Source organism: Larimichthys crocea, chromosome VI, assembly GCF_000972845.2.
Source record: "Larimichthys crocea isolate SSNF chromosome VI, L_crocea_2.0, whole genome shotgun sequence".
Classification (NCBI taxonomy): domain Eukaryota; kingdom Metazoa; phylum Chordata; class Actinopteri; family Sciaenidae; genus Larimichthys; species Larimichthys crocea.
In genome coordinates, this window is record NC_040016.1 from 14,329,170 (window position 1) to 14,350,454 (window position 21,285).

General features: G+C 38.6%; 1 protein-coding gene across 2 annotated transcripts in view; it reads left to right on the top strand.

Annotated features, from left to right (window-relative positions):
* col2a1b (collagen, type II, alpha 1b) overlaps window positions 1-21,285 on the top strand; it is a 46,624-nt gene that overhangs the window by 11,638 nt on the left and 13,701 nt on the right. For both annotated transcript variants that reach the window (XM_019258839.2, XM_019258840.2), the window contains 29 exons: window positions 293-337; window positions 1,598-1,651; window positions 3,258-3,311; window positions 4,311-4,364; window positions 4,937-4,990; window positions 5,095-5,148; window positions 5,381-5,425; window positions 5,538-5,591; window positions 5,931-5,975; window positions 6,142-6,195; window positions 9,701-9,799; window positions 9,924-9,968; window positions 10,304-10,402; window positions 10,501-10,554; window positions 10,790-10,897; window positions 11,338-11,391; window positions 13,055-13,153; window positions 14,165-14,218; window positions 15,195-15,293; window positions 15,579-15,632; window positions 16,179-16,232; window positions 16,576-16,629; window positions 16,827-16,880; window positions 17,040-17,084; window positions 17,174-17,272; window positions 20,344-20,451; window positions 20,571-20,624; window positions 20,833-20,886; window positions 21,098-21,151. In XM_019258839.2, the coding sequence (XP_019114384.2) occupies window positions 293-337; window positions 1,598-1,651; window positions 3,258-3,311; window positions 4,311-4,364; window positions 4,937-4,990; window positions 5,095-5,148; window positions 5,381-5,425; window positions 5,538-5,591; window positions 5,931-5,975; window positions 6,142-6,195; window positions 9,701-9,799; window positions 9,924-9,968; window positions 10,304-10,402; window positions 10,501-10,554; window positions 10,790-10,897; window positions 11,338-11,391; window positions 13,055-13,153; window positions 14,165-14,218; window positions 15,195-15,293; window positions 15,579-15,632; window positions 16,179-16,232; window positions 16,576-16,629; window positions 16,827-16,880; window positions 17,040-17,084; window positions 17,174-17,272; window positions 20,344-20,451; window positions 20,571-20,624; window positions 20,833-20,886; window positions 21,098-21,151 (1,854 nt within the window). The remainder of the gene's footprint in view (window positions 1-292; window positions 338-1,597; window positions 1,652-3,257; window positions 3,312-4,310; window positions 4,365-4,936; window positions 4,991-5,094; window positions 5,149-5,380; window positions 5,426-5,537; window positions 5,592-5,930; window positions 5,976-6,141; window positions 6,196-9,700; window positions 9,800-9,923; window positions 9,969-10,303; window positions 10,403-10,500; window positions 10,555-10,789; window positions 10,898-11,337; window positions 11,392-13,054; window positions 13,154-14,164; window positions 14,219-15,194; window positions 15,294-15,578; window positions 15,633-16,178; window positions 16,233-16,575; window positions 16,630-16,826; window positions 16,881-17,039; window positions 17,085-17,173; window positions 17,273-20,343; window positions 20,452-20,570; window positions 20,625-20,832; window positions 20,887-21,097; window positions 21,152-21,285) is intronic.

The following is a 21,285-nucleotide window of genomic DNA, read 5'->3' on the forward strand; positions in this document are numbered from 1 at the left end:
GAGCATTAGAAAGTCTAAATGCCACTGAGGAATTTCAAACGATTTATGGATTTGACAAGCTGCTGAGTTTTGTGTAGCTTCAGGGCAAAGCCAGTGATTTTATTTTTACAGCTTCAGACAGGATTCAAGTGGACAAAAACTTTTTTTTTCTTAACACCTACATTCAGACCTGCAAAAAGTTCAGATAAATAATCTGTTTTATGTGTTTGTATACTTTTAACAGTGTGTATTGATAAAGGATGTGATTATTTGTTGTTAGTCTGAAGTTGTATCTTTTGTCTCTTCCCATCAGGGCCCTATGGGTCCCAGAGGACCACCTGGCCCCACTGGATCACCTGTAAGTACCTCCTGTATGCACCAGACAACAGACAAGCCGGGTGCACCTGTAGACAAGATCCTGTGCTCGATGACAGACAGGATACTCTAGACTAAATCTCATAATTGTAATGTGATTGATGTCATATACATATACGCCCCTAGTGTATTTAATACAATTATGACCCCAAAATGACCACTGATTTAGTAACAAGGCTGACAGACATCAGTGTTTACACACAGACATGTTTTCACTGTGAGTGCCTGAGAAAGGTGGCACACAGAGAATGCTTTCGTCTCACAGCTGCAGGCTCCGGGGCTTTTTCCTATGCCACAAGCCGGACACACTGCAGAACACCTGTCAATTTACAGTTCACAGAGCCTATGGGCTTACACCTCCACAAACACACACCTCCCCTTTTTCAGCTTCTGCCCGCATCTCAAGCTCCACCTGCAGCCATTTCAGCCCTCCCAGCCTCCTGAGTAAGGCTGTTAAGTTGTAGGCAATGCCAGCTGCTGACTTGCCTCAACTTGATGGTTTTACTCACCCTGAGCCCACATTTGGAGAGGCATATTTTCACCTTGGACACCTTTGAGTGCTTTTTTAGATAAGACTCAAACAGGGTAGACTTTCTCAAAAGAGAGGACATTTGTAGGGAGAGCATGTCATTTTGAGAAGCTGCAGTTTGTAACGTTTACAGACACCGAGATGCAGTGTAAAATAATGTTTTGTAATAATTTTTGGTGTGGTTTTACTCAGTACTGCTGCAGGTGTATCACTGAATGTATGCATTCAACTCAACTCAACGCTAACATGTAAATAAGGATATGCAAATAAATGAATATAAATAGCAACAAATTACGCAGATTTTCTGCATAGCAAATTCATAATAGTATATAACTGGTGCCACACAATGACAGTTACACTTACAAGTAAGATGTATAGCTGCAGATTTATGTTCAGCTGCTTCAGTTAATTGTTTATTATTATTATTAATTGATTTATAGATTGCTTGGTCTTGTAAATATCAGAAAATCATTAACTAACTGACATTTTTAAAATATCTTGTTTTGTTTGTTTGACAGCCAGTACAAAACCCAATGATGTTAAATTTACTATCATAGAAGTTGAAAACAGGCTAAAAAAATGTAATTTAAGAAGCTATAATCAAAGAATTGGTTTGTATTACACTTATAATAATTGGTAATTTTCTGTTTACGGTAATTGGTAAATCCTGTCAGGTACTAACCTAACAGCCTCTCTCTTTTTTCTACATCCCAGGGCCCACAAGGTTTCCAAGGCAACCCAGGAGAGGCTGGAGAGCCCGGACAAAGTGTAAGTATCCCTTCTCACAGTCCACACTACATAGTTTATTATAAATACTTGCTTTATAAACCATAAACCTCCTCTCCTATTTTTAACTTCTTCTTTTGTTTTTCAACTGGTTTCTTTCTTATGTCTGTTTGACTCATTGATATCAATGACACTGAGGACTGCATAAAAGTTATTGCAGCCATACTGTTTTCGTTCCTCACTTCTTCATGTGGAAACTTGAACCGCTGCTACCTTACTGTAGCTATACTACATTCCCGTAAAGTTCCCCAACACTTTCTAACCTTTCATTGCTCACCACTAAGTTTTACATCTTTCTCTATGTGACCAGCCACTTCCCTCAATCCGAACATTTACAACCCTCTTTAATCAATGCTTACAATGTCTCAAACACAGGATATTAAAGCAGTGTACTGAACTGGCTCTACTCACTCATTGCTGCACTTTGTGAGGAGTGGATTTGCAGTTTTCGTATGATTTTCTTTTTCTTACTTTATCCAGCTTCTCACTGACAGCTCCCAATATTTGTGTGTACCTCTTCTGCTATGTTGTATTTCTCCTTGGATAATTCCCTACCAGACAGAAGGCAATTATCTAAGTTTATTATTTTTATATATATATATATATATATAGTTTCCACCCTGACTTACCTCTAAGGAAGTTTCCAGAAATCAGACTGCCCACCCTCCCCCGTCCTTCCCGTTCCCTCAGCAGGTAGACAATGCAGGGTCTCCCCTCTGCTGGGTTAATCTGCTCCTGCGGAGGTCAAATGTGCAGCCTCTGAGCTGCCCTCTCTTTTAAAAGTGTTCCAGTGCATCATTATGTGCGATTATAATCAAGCTTCCTTTCAGAAAATAGCTTGACAGTTGTAGAAGGGTCAACGTTGGCCAAGTGTTTGTGAGAACCGGAGATAATTTTAGCCTTTGAAATCACAATCAGTCAAAAATGGTGTTTTCCAACAGAGCATAAAATTACCAGCAAGATGCCGTTAATTGGCAAATTAGATAATGAAAGAATTATTTGTATTCTTAATAAAACTCTTGAAGCTCAGTGTTTTAGTCAACATTAGCACCTTAAAGTTTTTTTGTCTCCAGTCCTGCCTGCTCAGTCAAGACAGACCAACACAGAAAGAGAGAGAGAAAGGTCATTTAGATGGAAAAGTAGTGACAGAAATAATAAACATGAAATAAGAAGGCTGAGAAAGAAAACTGGCAGATAGAAAGCAAAAAAGATGGAAACGTGATCTTTGTACTAAGGATTTTGGATAAACATACTGAAGCATTGTTCTAATGTTCATGGCCTAATCTTGACTATAAATCCTGCTGACTCCAACCTCTTCTCATTGAAAACAATGCTGTACGAATCGCAATATAATCATTATTGTTGAGGAACTCATTTTAAGTGTTTTTATATAAAGAAATCCACATTATTAGAAAGCAAAGTACATGATTAAACAGTCACTTGTACAGTTAAAATTATTATTAGTTATTATTTATTAAAGTCATGTGTGGTCTTTTATGTACGGACGTTGAACGTGTATACTGTTGCCCTCTGTTGGTTATGAATGGAAACTGTGTCTCACCTTTGCTTGTTTTCTCTTTACTAATAGGGCCCCATGGGTCCCCGTGGCCCCCCTGGACCTTCTGGAAAGCCTGGAGATGATGTGAGTGTGTCTGTCATACCTTTATAAAACTGTACACTTTTAGATTTGCAACAAACAGGAACCCTGACATCGCTGATACATAGTGAAGCTTACTGTAAAATATCTGCTGAATCTCCTCTAAATCTGATCTGAAGCCAGAGAGAGAAATACATTTTCATGCTTTATTTTCATTTATTTGTACTAAGGATACTATTATGAATGAAAGTGTATCCAGTTGATTTTATTGGTCTCTTTGCTCTGAATGTTATTCTGTGGGCTTTCAAAGCCATTTCCACAGTGTCTGATAGTTGGTGTTATTACTGCTGTATTACTATATAAAATACAGGATTTATAAAATGTGCAAATGGGCACTCAGATGGCTGTTTGGCAGTACATGTACAACAGATCAAGACTCTCCCCTACCATTCCTGTCTCTCTCTACTGTACTGTCAAAATACATCAAAATGCGAAAAAAAACAAAGTGCAAACATATTTTACATTGCACCTTTTATAATGTTTCGATCACAGTCCACGGACTTCTGGGCTAAGCTTATACAACAACTGTGACAAAACTACAGTATGGGACATAACGTGTATGCCATTGCAGCCATACTTTTAGGATTTTACCATATTTGCATATTGGTTTCAGTCAGGCACAGAAGTCAAATTACTAGTGTCTTTTGTATTTGGTTATTATGACACTGAACTCATGGTGCACAGATGAGTGCAGATTTACCATCCTTAATTTGAGTTTATATTAATTCCTCCTGGCTGAACATGAAATACGTTGAAGTTCTACTTTAACCCGATGTTTTTTGGTTATTCACCTGACATAGGCATGATAATGTAATTCCTACTTTTAGCCACATGATGGCAGCACGCATGACATGACACAATGTGTCCACTAGGAGTGCTCACGTGTTTTTTATTTTATTTTATAGGAGCGCTTAGATGAAAGTCAATAATTCACACATTTTAAACACATTTTTAAGTAACTCATCATTTCTGTTTCTGTTTTAGGGTGAGGCTGGAAAACCTGGCAAATCAGGCGAGCGTGGACCTGCCGGACCTCAGGTGAAATTTCTCAAGCTGTTGATTCATTCATTCATTAGTTGTTGACTCTGTTACATAAGTGTTAAGTGTTAAGTAACAAGCAGTTTGCTAATGACTAGTCTCTCTTGATTTAATGGTTTAGTTTGTTTGTCAATCTGGTGGTCAGCAACCAGCCTGGTAATACGCTGTGAGAAATTAGTTTAGGGCAACTGTACAATCTTTATCTAAACTTTTATCTTTACTTTTATAATGGACTTCACATGCAGTTATACTGTATTTTTATATTTAATTTTACATTTACTATGAAGCAGCATATATGACAATATATGATGCTGGATTACTGTACAGAGCGAGCATTTTTAAATTTCCTAGAAAGCTTATGATAATCACATTACACATTTCAGATGCAGTCATCTATCATCTCAAAGAAGACCCTACATGTTTTGATGTTTTAATGCTTTAAAACATGTTTTCTAATGTTTGGGGTAAATCTATTCTAATGTAAATGTGTCCCATTGGCTCCATGCAATGGAGGAAATCTTTATACTAAAGCGATCTTAAACTCCTGTATCGTCTCTCCTGTTGCATTATAGGGAGCCCGTGGATTCCCAGGAACTCCTGGCCTTCCTGGAATCAAGGGACACAGAGTGAGTGTGCTTGTTGTTAATGGTTTCCAGGAAAATTAGGTTATTGACGATGTTCTTATTATTGTTTTCCTAACTGTGTGCCGTCTCTCTGCCCTTTGTTTTAGGGTTATCCAGGTCTTGATGGTGCAAAGGGAGAGACTGGAGCTGTTGGGTCTAAGGTAGGACTCTATTCTGTGTGTGTAGCCATTGTTTTCCAGTGATCTAAGGAAGCACTGTTTATTAGGGTTAGGGTTACAATTGGCTTGCAATGACTTTTCATTTATAGTTAACCAACTGTAGACTGTATACAGACTCCAAGAAGAGTAGTTGTCACTAAGATAACCAACCATAGGATGTCTATATTTAAGCTTGCCTCGTCGTACTAACAGCTAAATGTTTTCCTCTCTTTAGGGTGAGTCGGGTGCTCCTGGAGATAATGGCGCTCCTGGACCAATGGTGTGTATTTCTGGAGATCACAACAATAACATGTGAAAGCAAAACAAGATGTACAAATTCAGTCTTGCTTTGAACAGTAAACTGATTCTTCTCCTCTCCCTCACCCACACAGGGACCCCGTGGTCTGCCCGGTGAGAGAGGCCGTCCTGGACCCAGTGGAGTTGCTGTGAGTCCTGTCTTTTTATCTAAAACCTAACGTCTGATTCATAACAGATGGATTAGATGCTTCAGTTTGCTTTGTTAGTATCTGCTACAGAGCTAGGGAGCATATTCTTTCAGAGGTCTTCCTTTTAATGCACCAAACAGAGGCTCATGTTTGCTAATAATACACTACAGTTAAGAGAGATTAACCTCAATGTGTCATCAGGTGTGATCTATTACTGACCTGTACTAGATTCCTAAGTTGGACAAGATAGTTTGTGTAAAGGTGTTATGCCCTGATATTAATACAAAAATTAGGACCAATGTTTTGATGCCATGTGCTGATAATGTGTTGTTTATTCAGGGCGCACGTGGAAATGATGGTTTGCCCGGTCCTGCTGGTCCCCCAGTAAGTATCTGTTTTTATCTAATTTAATTCATTTTCATCATTTGGTTTGTGTGAGAACATACTGTTTATGAAATCCATCTCCATCTGCAACATGACAAAAGCTTCTTCTTCACCTATACACCCGGATGTGTCAGTGATTAACAGCTGAGTCTTTTCGTCTCTGTAGGGCCCTGTCGGTCCCTCTGGAGCTCCAGGCTTCCCTGGCTCTCCTGGCTCAAAGGTAAGTCACACGGTTACCTAATTAGTATCCCAACTTCCTCTTCACCTTTGTTGTGTTTATTCTGTGTGAATGAGGTGTCTGTGTCTGTCCCTTCCAGCCAGCATAATTGAACTTCCAAAAGCTTACTTAAGACTTATTCTTTTAAAAGGAAAACAATGTTGTTGTTGTTGTCGTCGTTGTCATTGTCGTTGTCTTTGTTGTTGTTGTATAACAGGTGTAGGAATTTTGGTTTTAGTGAATTATGTGAGCAGTAAAATATCTAAGAAAAGGGCGGCACAGCTCAGGGAGGATTTTGTGGGGACGAGTTGAAATGCTTTAGTGAAATCGGAGACGGCTGCTCTGCATTGAAAAGTGCTTTAGGCCTCCATCTGTGTGGAAAATTAGGAGGTGGGAGTTTTAAAGTGTTATTCTCCCTCTCTCACCCTCTCATACTGTCTTTTTCATCGTGTCTCTCTCTGCTTTGCGTCTGATTTATTCCTCCTGCATGGCAGACAGGCTCGGCTCTGTGCTCGAGGGCCCAGTGATCGTGGTTTGCTTTCTTCTTTGAACCCCTTGATAGTTTGAGAAATCTCTTAGGAATTACAATGGGTGTATCTCTTTACAAAATCCAGGATTTTCCCTTGAGGTAATCAAGGCAAACCTTGGCTCAAGACGTGAAAATGTGTGCCTGTGTGTGTGCCTCTGTATCGTATTAACTAACATCCATAAACACTTTATGTTTGTCTGCAGGAGAGTCGGAGAACCTGTGTGTGAATGTGTTTTAAGATTCTAGGAAGTTTCCCGACGAGGAATGTTAAAAATCTCATATTACATTATCGTGCTGTACTTTCAGGAGCCTGTTACAGCTCATGAAATGCAGCCTCGTTTTAGTCCTTTCCTCTCTGAGCCTTATGAGCAAAGCTTTGCAGTTAAAAAGGACCCAAGACTAACATAATAAAAAGCTAGCATGACAGAAACAACACAATTATCTGAACCTCGGCTGAGTAAACCGTGCTCTTGAACTGAAAAGTTCTAACCAAGACAACTTTTACACTGCTGAATATTGTATTTTTTTAGCAACAGCCAAGCTATCGCCTCTAAAATGTTGAGAATTTTTTCCATAACTTAAAAAAAAAAGCAGATGTTCGTCCTTTTGTCCCACTTTTCACCTCAGTTTGAGTCAGTAAATAAAACCCACTGACCTTGATAGTGGGTTTAGAGGAAAGAAAAATTCAGTACACTACATCACCATTTTCGCAAACACTTGCAAACTCTGTTATGTCATAGTATTGAGTCTGCAAAGCTGCAGCCATAGCAAAGGAATTTCATTCACCAACATGCTGGAAATGCTGCATAGCACCAGTGTGGTGAAATCTTTGGCTTGTGTCCACAGTTCTGCTGAATTGTGGCCCAAGTCCTATTTTTATACTGAACCAGATGGTCTGCAAAGCATTATGCACCTGGCTTTGTAACAGCAGTCCATAGATGTTTTTGGTCATTTAAATTTGATTATTTTATAAGCATGTACTATAATTCCAGTGTTGTGCCACAATAAATGTGTTTGTGAGCAGTAGTTTTCTGTTTTGTTTTGTTTTTCAAAATGAGACAGATAAGCCTTTTTATGTTCTGACCTCATCAGTTTAATAATTGAGATGGACCTCAACCTGTCTTTTCACCTGATATTCATCAGCAGGTTATGAAGCAGATAATGATTTACTCTGGTGCAACTGGACTTGGTTGTAGATCTGTGAAGATGTTACACCTCTCACCCAAGAGCCTTCTTCATTTCTGATGTCCGGCATATTCACAGATCTACAGCCAGAAGTCCAGTAGTCTCAGATTGAACTCTTCTTAAAGAAATATGACAGGAAATCTCTTGCATTAATTGCAGCAGAAGACAATACATATAGGTTAAAAGTTGCATTGAGTGCAGCAGCATTTAGATGTAATTAATGTATTCAAATAATAAAGCAGGATGCTCCATGAACACTTTAATTTGAGGTGAAATATCTATCAGTTGTGTGTGTGACTGCAACATACGCTATGTAGCTTCTTTTCAAGCTGCTGTAACAGATAGAAATATTTATCTACAAAGCAGTGAATAAATGGGCTCCTTGCAAGATAACACTGATGTGATGTTGAAGTCCCCAGATCAACAGCAGCATGCCACAAAGTCAACAGCATTTCATCACTGTGCTGACAGCGTGGCAGCTTCAAAACATACTATCACTTCAGATCAGATATTAACAGCCAGCAGCAGGAGCTATCTCCAAGAGGAAGAGCAGCTAAGGAAGCTCACAAACTCTAGAAACAGAGTTTCATTCATGACACAAGTTTGCAGAAACAGTGAATATTTACATTATCCTATTAAGTGAAGTAGAGATCTCTGACATCTTCATGGATATTAAGTCAAGTCATTGAGTTGCAGCGTCCCAAAGCTGTCAACAGGGGCAGGAAAACTCAGTTTCAGGTAACACCAGTGTTGAGTTTGTTTCTCTGTTGATTTGCAGTGTGTTTCCCCTTATCTTAACCTACTTCAAGTGGCATTCGATGTAGATAGTGGTGTCGTGGTCGGAGCAGGGAGCCGTTTTTTCCCCCTCAATTTAGCTAAACATGGACGATGGCTTGTGAAATGCTATATGAAAAGGTGTAGCAGCAACAAAGACTACATGGAAGTGGGATAAGAGAAAATCAGTCAGGTCAAAGCGTGTTTCATGTGTGCTGTGGTGTATAATTGTTATGTGACATTAACTAGCCAAAGATCTTTTAATAATAGTTTTCTGCTTTAGTAGACCTACCATAACGGTCCAAATTTGTTGCCTAGCGATATTGATATCTTACTTCCGGGTTTAGTATCATGCTCGCATACTTTTATTTTGTGGGTGTCTGACTTTATACAGAATACTGTAATATTTGCATATGTCTTTTTAAATTATCTGTGCTGTTATTTATGTTTTATCACAAGTGTATTCCATTTATAAGGTATTTATGTTACATGTGTGTTATGTTTTGAACTTTTAAATTTATCAGTCCTGTCAGATAAATTCCTCATTTTCTGACTTTAATTTACAATTCAACATCATTTTTGAGCCCATCACTTAAAATACATATTTGCCATGCCTTAGTGTAAGCTGGAATTTTAGATATAAATGGATGTCCTTTACATTTAAGCCTTACCAGTGAATCTCTACAGTACAACCAGAGTTATTAAATTGGATGTCTGTGGCAACAGTTTTTGTGTAATTACTGTCATTGCCAGAAGGGGGAAACAAAAGTTTTGCACTGTAGATTTGGGTTCTTTCCTATTACACATCCTTTATAATATCAGCCCTGTGTCTGCCTATAAGCAAAGAAAAACACATTTTTTACATATTTACATATATTCACCAGTATTAGTTTTACTTTTTCTTTCTTGTTTTCCTTTATTATTATTTTGTTTTAGCTTATTGACAATTATTATTATACCTTAACTTCCAAATATCTTTTTTAATGTCACCTCTCTTCTTCATTCTGTGTTGCTAATTAGGGAGAAGCTGGTCCTACTGGTGCTCGTGGACCTGAGGGTGCTCAGGGACCCCGTGGAGAGTCTGGCACTCCTGGATCATCTGGACCTTCTGGAGCTTCTGTAAGTGATGGTTCAAACACGCATTTAATATGGAAAATGTATTATATATTGACTATAGCAGAGAAAGTACATGTTGTCATGATGCACATATATCAAACCATGCTTTGTCTCTTTTCCTTTACAGGGAAACCCTGGTACTGATGGTATTCCTGGATCCAAAGGATCAGCTGTAAGTATAAAACTTTCTCTCCCATTTAACTATCTTCCACACATTTGGTTTTAAAATGCAAAACGGCTATTGCATTGTAAATGAAAATACAATAGGTGTCCAATTACCACCCTAAATATGAAAAATTGGACAGCCAAAATCAGAGACAAAATGTCTTTGAGTTTACTATTAAATCATGAAAACTTGAGACGAGACTCTTCTTCGCTGTGTAAGTCAGTCAGTCTTAAATATGGCAGTTGTAGTTGTAGAATCAGTGGTAACTTACTGTGGATGTTTGAGTGTTCAACCAGCTGACACAACCAATGACACGTCTCTCTCGCTTTCTTTGTCTGTAGGGTGCTCCTGGTATCGCTGGTGCTCCTGGTTTCCCTGGACCTCGTGGACCTCCCGGGCCTCAGGGAGCAACTGGACCCCTCGGACCCAAAGGAACATCTGTATGTACTCACTGAATCATATATTAATAATTCATTTCATTCAATTCATGTTCCAAATATTATAAATAAATAATAACATGGTGCCTGTCTGTCCATAGGGAGACCCAGGTATTCCAGGATTCAAGGGAGAGGCTGGACCCAAAGGAGAAATTGTGAGTTTTCATTTTACTTGTCCCTGCGTTCCCTGATTCTTAAAACACAATATCAAACCAAATAATAAGTGTGGATAACAATCACTTGTAAGATCAATTAAGTTTGAAATCAGCAGATTATAGTTACTATAGTTTTTCTTCCTTGTACTGAATCAGGTTTCCACACATTTGAGTCAAGACACAGGTCCTTCTTTCTTCCTATAATAACATGATCTGTTATGGATGTGTTCTCTAGGGACCAGCTGGTCTTCAGGGACCTCATGGCCCACAAGGAGAAGAAGGAAAGAGAGGACCCAGGGGTGAGCCTGGTGCTGCTGGACCACTTGGACCTCCTGGAGAGAGAGTGAGTAGCATGTGATAGTTGAAAAAATATATTGTATAGCTTAAGTAAATTTTGGTGCTCGGGAGAAGAACGTTTCCTCCTTCTTCTCGACTAATGTTAAATATCAAATATCTTCAGGTTATAGATTATACATGTTTAATAAAGTACCACAAAATCCGGATATGAAAGTTTTTGTTTAGGTTGTATATTGCACATTTGGAGATAATATTGGTAAGAGTGAAACTATGTATACGTTTTAATGAGGATAATTTCAATCAAATAAAATTGTAATTAAATTAAACAGTAAAATTAAACCTTGTTCTGGTGGGCACCACCACCAACAACCTGTTTAAACTGTTTGTAATGGTAAATGAACTTTAAAGGAACACTATGATAGTCAGTGATGTAGATATTGTTCTTATACTTACAATCATGACTCTGGTTTTGCATTTTCCATGTAGGGATCCCCCGGTAACCGTGGTTTCCCTGGACAAGACGGTCTGGCTGGTCCCAAGGTGAGCATCGGTTTTATTATTGCTGCAGGAACAGAGAAAGAGGAAATGGACATGGATGATTTTAGATGCTACAGATCTGGCAGAGAATGATAAGGAAATTCATGCAGCTGATGCGTCAATAGTCACAAGGGTAAATCTGTGAAAGTGACAATTAACTTATTCCATCTGCTGCTTATTGCATTTGGAAATTGCTGTCAACAATGACTTGCTGCAATACTCTCTCTGGGTTTATAATTGTTTTTGACTGCTGCTGCCATGAGAAAATAACATTCCTAAGTCACCTAATCACAATGTTGTCTGATACAGTCACACGACATCACCACAAACTGGATTCACTTTCTCTCAATGTGTCTCAGTAACCTTTAAATACAACCATGGCACTGTAGTTTACTGCAGTGTCATCAGATCCTACAAACATGTCTAACAATGCAAGTCTCTGCTGAAATGAAAGAGTTGACATTATTCCGCTGTTGCACTGTCGGAGACAGTCAGCACTCTCTGGCCTGTATGGGTTCTCCCTCTCAGCCAAAAAAAATCCACTTTCACACAACTTTAAATCTCTATGGACGGTGCGCCTCAGCAGATTATTGTGGGACTTTTCTTTTGTCATTTGCAGTTGATCCTGTGCATGTGACTAGTTTAACACAAGCTGAGCAAAATATTTCCACCTCCTCGCATAAACTCTCCCGAATAAAAGTTTCAAGGCTCAAATGTTAATTAATGTGTAACCAAAACTATTATTTTTATGCATTTATTGTTTGATCAGTGCCAAACATTTATACGTGTTTTGTCAAATCAAACAATTCAGATTTTAATGCAGTTGCTGTTTGATCTCATAAAGGTAGTAAAATTGTTCAGGTATTCAGTGTTGACAGAAACAAGTTTTTCATAACTGTAACTTTAATTAGATATGTATCATTTAAAAGCACAAAACTGAGTTAGAGATTTATAAACCTATATCTATCTTACGGGAATTACTAAAAAGCATGAGTCATTAGTCATATCTGACCAAACAAGGGCAAACAAAAATAACTGGATAAAGCACTTAACATAATTTTGGCAGAAGTTTACATTAAGCATTTTATTAACTCAGACATCTCTGAAAGATCATTTTTCACTTCAGTAACTCATAAATAATTATTAAATCAAGCAAAATTGCACAAAGAGACGTGTAGAGATTTGATGTAATGTGTTCGCTGAGGCACGTAATCAGTGAAGTGCCTCTTCAAGCTTCACACTGAGCTCAGAATCACTGATGAGTTAATGGAGAACATAATGAATCATATTTATAGTGAAGAGCAAAGACGGAAATTCATCAGTACTTCTGCTTTTTCATCTGAAGCTCATGTACAGGCAGCAGTGATACATGTAACTCCTAATGTGGCCACAAGATGGCAGCATATCTCAGAAACCCGTCATGCACCAGTGACCTACATGTCCCATAATGGCAAAGCCAATAACATTATCTCCCCTGCACAATTTCATTTATCCCAAATGAATCTGTCAGAATTTAATCTTCTCATCTCCTGCAGGTCAATGAAACTCTTTCACACTATCAAGAGGGAAACGTTTTTCCCTTTTTGGTTTGAGAATTGAAGCCCTGTCCTCCTCAATGATTGACTGAGTGACCAATCCCTGTTTTATTTCTTCCCTTCTACCACAGGGAGCCCCTGGTGAGCGTGGACCCGCTGGTGCCAGTGGTCCCAAGGGTGCCAACGGTGACCCTGGTCGCCCTGGGGAGCCTGGTCTGCCTGGTGCCAGAGTAAGACTTCTTTTAACTATAAAACTACAGATTGTGACTTACAGAAATGTGCTGTAAAACATGCAGAAATAACAAAATTATCAATGATTTAAAGGTTTATACCAAAAACGACATATCTGCAAACAGACAGTTTTCCATGAGTTCAAGGCTGTGTCAAGACAAACCGTCCCATTTTCTTTCTGCTTTGTTACAATTTGTTTGATAATGCAATGAGTTTGTAAATGGTTGATTTTAATTAAGAGGAACACTCCATTTTACACTCCCCTTAGTCCCTTCAAAATCACTGGATCCTGTCCCACCATGCTGGAGCACCCTCAACATTCAAATTTCATGTCACCTACATTACCCACAGTGTCAGTCAAAGATTCAGGTGTGTTATGCTACTAGAACCTAATGTAGCCTCAAGTTGCTAGCCTCAAGCAGAGATCAGATTTTTTCATTTTCAATCTTGCAGTCTTCAGCTCCAACTGATACTCACTCAAGTGACACGAGTCACTCTATCAGACTTTGCCCAGATCCCTCTAGAGAAGGTTTTATGCAGATGTTCTCACATATAACATTACTCGACCAAGACCTTTAAAAAGACTCCCCAGAGCCACAGAAAACAAAACAAATCCCCCATTTGATAAAAAAAAATCACTAGTCACTACTTAGCAGTAGGAAGGTAAATGCATGTTTTTACCGGAAAGCATTTGCGTTGCTGTCTGACGTGATTTCATTTCCCAACAGCAGGACAAGTAATTGTTCATATTTGCAAAGAATCACTCCAGAGGAAGTATTAAAAAGGCACCTGTAGTGAATCCATTAACAGAAACCAGAAGTGAACCCTCATTCATATTTTAGTTCTTAGTCATTTCCTTCAGGAAGTGTTGAACTGTTGCTTGTGGCACACAGAGCCAATCGGAGGTGTAAATTCAGTTCCCCACAGTGCCATATGTTCCCACCTTCCTGAAGCACGTGTCTGCATAGAGATGTCTGATGACTCTTCTTGATGTGTTTCTATTCTGACAGGGTCTGACTGGACGCCCTGGTGACGCCGGTCCTCAAGGCAAAGTTGGACCTTCTGTAAGTTCACCCTTTACCTGCTGTCGTAATGCATTTTTTGTTCCTTTGTAAACCAGCATATATGTCTACCCAGCATGCACCGTTGTGTGTTTTTTAATATCACACGTGGACACTGGGAGAAGCTTGTAATTTTACTAAATGTGCTCTCATCACATAATGACTTGTAAGTGGTTTCATCAAATTGGATTGCAGGATATTTATCCAGCCATTATCTAGCAGCCTCATCCCCAGTGGAGTTTTAAATAGGCTTGACGGTCATAGTTTTTTCCTTAACTGTTTCACTTGGACCTGAATTTTCTCGTGATAACTCTTAATCTGTTGTTCTCAATCTAATCTATTTCTTAACTGAGTGAAAAGTCCCATATTCTCCCTTGAAACCTCAATAAACGGAAGTATTTTTTATACCTCTTGTAGACTATTTAGCTGTTGTCATTTGTACATCATACAGTGCAACCTCACAGCCACTTTTTTTTAATATTTAACTGTTGTTATGTGAACATCATATGTGCATGTTTAGTGTTCAGGGACTACGTTTCATGAGAACACTCAGACAAATTACACAGATTTTTCATGTTTTAACTGATCAAACTCAGGATTGACAGACTATTTCATCTTTCATCTGTATTTCTTTACTTCCTGGCTTTCCTACTTTACCTCTGAGGGATTTATTTATTTATATAGGAGAAATGAAAGTTTGCAATAAATTGAGTAACTGCTGCATATCCTTGGGTCATGCTGGACTCTTGGCTCTGCTAGACCCCACTCCAAACCTCCAGACCCAGTTCTGACTAGATCGTTGGAGTAATTACTCCCCTCCACTCCACATTCCCAGTCTAAATCTAAGTGTGATTTAGCATCTTGCATTGTCAAACCCATCTTTTTCCTGTTGCCTATTATTATTATTATTATTATTATTATTATTATTATTATTATTATTATTATCTATTTGGATTCTTATTTGACTTTACTTGACTAGGGAGGTGCTGGTGAGGATGGTCGCCCAGGACCCCCTGGCCCACAGGGAGCCCGTGGACAGCCTGGTGTCATGGGATTCCCCGGACCCAAGGGAGCAACTGTGAGTAATTTTATTTAAAAAAATGTATGTGAATAAATAGCCAATTGGCCAATAAAACTTGTTTTGTTGTCTGTGTTGATTTATTTTCTAAAAATCCATAGTCATTCAAGTCCTTAAATCAGGAATATAAATAATACATGTTCAACAACAACTGGAGTACCGCTGTCGAGCCATTTAATGTACACCATCACATGCACCTTCTCTTTTCTCAAAATAGATGCAGGACCAAGCTAATCAGCCACAGCTCTGTGTCTAATCGCTGCATTTTGTTTCTGTTGTGATTAGGGTGAGGGTGGCAAGTCTGGTGAGAAAGGACTGGGTGGAGCTCCTGGTCTGAGAGTGAGTTATTTTTTACTTTTCCTGCTTTTGCTGTCACCCAACTGGGTCTTACATATACCGAAGTTTCAAAATACAAAAATGATTTAGTTGATATCACTTGATGATATGTTGATATGTTTATTGTAAGGACATTTTAAATTAAGTTATTGTAGGATTGACTGTATGGAATATCATATTGACAAGCTGATTTCAAGATATATGTCCATATAAATCATAGGTTAATTACATACGTAACATTAAAAAATGGCTGTTTTGGAATATAGAATGGAAAATACAGGTAGCTGCTGAAGTAGCGTAGACTGTATTATAATATCCAGGTTAATAACAGATTAAATGTAACCTTTTTCAGAAGGTTCTTTTGTGTTCTCTGGGTACTGTGACTCACCAATGATCTACTGTTATTTCTATGGTTCTGTAACTCAATTATAGCTATCAGATGTCTGTGTAGTTAAAAGCATCACCTTTGGCTTAACTATTGATATCTCTCTACTTGTCCGCCCCCTCCCCTCCTTTCTCATTCCTCCCTCTCTTTCTTCCTCTCCTCAGGGTCTGCCTGGCAAAGATGGAGAAACTGGTGCTGCTGGACCCCCTGGCCCTGCTGTATGTATCTCTATCTCCCACATCCAACTCCATATAGCTTTAACACTGATATTATCTTCCACTATTCTCAGTCTGCACTTTGAAGCAACCTTCAGTACCTCCGTTTCCCAGACTACCTCTAAAAAGCAGTATTTGACGTAAATGCCTGCACATCGTAAGATGGCTGACTCACAAACTTCCAGCTTATTTTGAAATTTCAGTGCACTCAACAAAATCAAGCCTGTTTACACTTACATTATTGATTCAGACACATAAATAATCTTGAACATCAAAGTCATATGTGAAAATTCCTGACTTTTAGTTTATGATAAAAGTTCATTGTGACTATGAATTATCTGTTTAGGGCCCTGCTGGAGAGAGAGGAGAGCAAGGACAGCCCGGTCCCTCAGGTTTCCAGGTGAGTCTGTCCAAACCTGTTAAAGTTTAGGTATGAATGTAACTTTTTCTCTAATAGAGCTGTGAGTGTGTGACTGTTTTTACAATATAAGACTTGGGGACAGTGTTTTTTCCCTAATATTTCAATTGCTGATTTCTGAACATTCATTTGTTGGAAGGATTTTACTTACATCTTTTTTGTTTCTTGCCTCTTCTCAGGGTCTTCCTGGACCTCCTGGCCCCCCTGGTGAGGGTGGCAAGCCTGGTGACCAGGTGAGTGCACTTTTTTGTGAAATATAGCTTGTAAAGTCACATAAAACCAGTAGAAATGCTAGCATAGTGCTGTCAAAGGCTTGAAGAAAATAGATCCTGAAGGAATGATCAGATATTACTCATTTTCTTTTAACTCTTAATTTTTTCCTCTCCTTTTAGGGTGTTCCTGGAGAGGCTGGAGCTGCTGGTGTTACTGGACCCAGAGTAAGTTAACAGTCTGTATTAAACATCATTAGTTGTTTGACTGACTGATTGTCAGACATGCCGCTAATTGTCGATGCATCACCATTCAGGGAGAGCGTGGTTTCCCTGGAGAGAGAGGAGCTGCTGGCCCACAGGGTCTGCAGGGACCTCGCGGTCTGCCTGGAACTCCTGGAACTGACGGACCCAAGGTGAGTCCAATATTTGGTCTAAAACCAGATAGAGACAGAATTTCAAATTATTAACACCTAAGGTGACCCGCTGGCAAATACACTTTGGTGGTACTATGACCATTTCCTGATATATGCTTATCACATACAGCAGCAGCGACACATTAGTATGGGTATGTGATTAAATAATAATTACCTCAGGTGTTTGGGAGTTGAGTCGTGTTTACATTTATTGTTTTCTCCCATAAATTGTTTACTGAAGGTGATAAGCCACCCAGAATCATTACATTGCTATAATTGTTGTATGAACTAGCATCTCTGCTCACTTTTCCTGATGCTAGATGTCATATTTTGTAACAGTGTATTATTTCGGGCAGCAGCTCGGGGGACAAGGGAGCACAAAATTAATCTGAGGTGTCACAGGTTGATTAACAGGAGTGGAAAGCAGAAAAAAAATATTTCTGCTACACAAGTTCAGACTCCAACTTTTGCTTTTTTTTCATATAATTTACTGGATACCTTCAGTACTCAGGGGAACATTCAAGTTAAGCAGAAACTAGTCTTATATAGAACTGATGACAACCAGTGGACATGCAACATGTGACAAATAGACACTGACACTCAAACAGCTTAAAGCTGTTTGAAGCCAAAAATGCTGTTTCAAGCTTATTATATTGAGAAACCGCAGGCCAATTGGTTATGGCATTGACCATGAACTAAAATAATTCTGGTTCGATTCTGGCCTGTGGACCTGTTGTTGCATGTCACTCCTTAATATTGTTCATTATTTCTGTCTTCTCTCTAAAGGCAAACCAATGCCCCCCAAAAATACAAAATAAATCACATACATTTGAACATTATATATCTGTTATGTCATATATATATTAACCTGCACAGCCATATACACACACATCATACATAACACAAACAAAAACAGAATTAGTTTTTTCAAGCCTGTTCATTTTATATGGCATTAGTACATTTATCATTTAAATAGACATCTGCTGTTTTGCCACTATAAAGATCTGTATGATTCAACAATTATAACTGAATTCAAATACAACATGTGATGACTTCATACAATGTGAGGATTTGCAGCTGCAGTAATTTGTCATAACTGCACTGTGAGTAGAGGAAGAGTTCAAAACGGCTTCACTTCTCACTTTTGGTTTGTTATCTGGTCAGATTTTAATCCCAGTTTATAGGTTTTTCTTTGCTTACGGTCAGACTGGAGCGGATAGAGAGGATGAGGATTAGAGAGCTGACATGAGTGTGATGGGGGTGGTGATGGAGAAGAAATGAGCAGACAATTTGTGGAGGGTGGAGCTCAATTCTGAGCAGAGCAATTTGTTGCAGAAAACGAATTGTAAATTTGCCCCCTTCAGTAAAAAACACATCGATTGAATGTATTCACAATATCAAGGCTTTGTGAGCCCTGTGGTTACAGCTTAATGACTGTAGATAGGCAGCAGCGGTTGGTGTTTGTGCGTCTGGTCTCCAGTCTAAGGCTGCAGTAGAAAGCACTGCTGATAAGCCTGACAGTTTTTATAACCAGGAGTGGGCCTGTTGGAGCCACTTAAAAAAATCAAAGTTTCCATTATCTTGGCTTTGATATTTGAAATAGAAATTGTGTTATGATAAGACCCATTTGTACTTAAAATACAGAATTTAGCACATGGAATTTGTGATATTCTTTATCGAGTTTATTTCTAGAGCACATTTAAAGAATGCTCAAGCTGATCAAAGTTCAGGACAAAAGAACATTCTAACAATATTAAATACATTGAAAAGCATAAAAATAAATATGCAGAAACAGTAAACAACTGGGACAAATAAAACTAATGATGTTTTGATGCCAAAAAAACAGTGAATAAAAATGTCAGTCTAGATTTAAACCAGAGAAGGAAAGGGCACGTCTAATATCAAATAGCAACTCGTAATTCAGCAACTGCAACAACTCTGTCACCTTTTAGTTTTAGTTGTACCGTGGTACATACAAAGGAGATTTGTTGTCAGATCTTAGAGACCTAGGAGCTAAGTGCCAGTGAAGGGGTAACCTTGAAAGTAATCAGCAAGGTCTTGTATTGAATTCTGAAACAAACGGAGCCAGTGAAAAGAGGCTAGTGCTGGAATGATGTATGAATGCATTCTAGTACCAGTCAACACTCATGCAGATGTAATTTGGACTAACTGCAGGTGAGATACAGACTAGGGATGGCCTAAATATAGGAAATCACAATAGTCCAGTCAATGTAATGAAGTTAAGAATTACTTTTTCATATCATGGAAAGACAAAATTGGCTTAAATTTGGGAATTCTTCCTAGCTGAAGAGGTCTTAGGGAATCCCTACAACCTCAGCTATATAAGGGAGGTACAGCTGAGGATCATCAGCGTAGAAATAAGGGGATGTTATACTTCTTATTAATGTTTTCAAGAGGGAACATAATACAAAACAAATTAGAAGTGGCCCAGGATGGATCCCTGGGGGACCACATAGGTGATGATGGAGAGGAACGATGTCCTATGGGATAGGAGCGTTCTTCTAACATTCATGAGTTGATTGTTAACTTAACTTAATCAGTTAGATTTTAGATCTTAATTGTGAACAACCTGTGTCAAAATTGATTATTGTTCTGATTAGTTTTTGATTCCTTTTTTAACCTGAAGCCAAGACAAAGAGCTGATGCCTTTTCACTCTGGGACAGCGCCACTTTTGTGTTTCTGTATGAATTACAGTTAATCTTGCAATGTTAATTTAAAATTAATTTGTGTATTCACCTCACAGTTTGCTTAAAAATTTACTGGGTTTTTTCTTGTCCAATGTTACACCCTTTTGCCAACTTTCGTGAAAATCAGGTCAGGAGTTTTTGAGTATTCCTGCTGGCAAACAAACAAACAGAAATCATAACTTCCTTGGCGGAGGAAATAAACACAAAGCCTTCAAAAGCTGAAATATGACAACAGAACATAAGCACAAAAGTATTGGGTGTGGATAAGAACAAATTTAGTTATTCAGTATGCAACAGTGCTGAAGTACCCTTTCTGTCTGTATCTGTTGCTGTATCTCTAATTTATTTCTGCTCCATAATAGGGAGCCATCGGACCTGCTGGTGGTGGTGGAGCTCAGGGACCCCCCGGTCTGCAGGGTATGCCTGGAGAGAGAGGATCTGCTGGCATTCCTGGACCCAAAGGAGACAGAGTAAGTATGGGAACACAATGTTGAATAAATTTAATATGCAATTTTTTCTACTTGATTTCAGTTTTTGTGTCTACCAGGTGAATGACTAATATTTATTTATTTATTTTTTATCCCTATAGGGTGACATTGGAGAGAAAGGACCTGAAGGTGCTTCTGGCAAAGATGGTGCTCGAGTGAGTGATTGCCATTTATTCTGTTTTTTATGAGCAATAATTGTCAGTGTTGAATATAGCAGGGGTTCCACTGTGCATCTGTATGCATCTTAAATGTTCAAACCTTTAAAAAAAGTTTTTGGTGGGTGGGATTTATGTGTTATTTTTTTGGGTCTGATTTAAAAAAAAATTGCATATCTTTACACTCTTTTGCTGTTTCCTGTCACAGGGTCTCACTGGTCCCATTGGTCCTCCTGGACCTTCTGGTCCCAATGGCGAGAAGGTGAGTGTTGTAAAATGTAATTATTAGATAGTTTATTAGTTAATTGGCAATTTGGCTCTGTGATAGTTTTATCTAGATGTTTTCATTAAACATTGTGTTGAGTTGAATATAAATGTCCAACTGTCATAGACTGGCTATCTATCTGTACATGTATCTGAACCCATTGTTCATAGTCCCTGTGTGTTGCTGATGGTACTGTGTTTTCTTATAGGGTGAATCTGGTCCTGCTGGTCCTTCTGGAGCTCCTGGGACCCGTGGTGCTCCTGTAAGTGTCATAGTTTACCCAAGATATGAATTTAGTGCACTTACAATACTTTATAGTTCAGAATACTATCAATTTGTAAGTTTGAAGAAGCATTATTTGAGATATACAGTTAGAGTTTGGAAGGTTTTATCAGT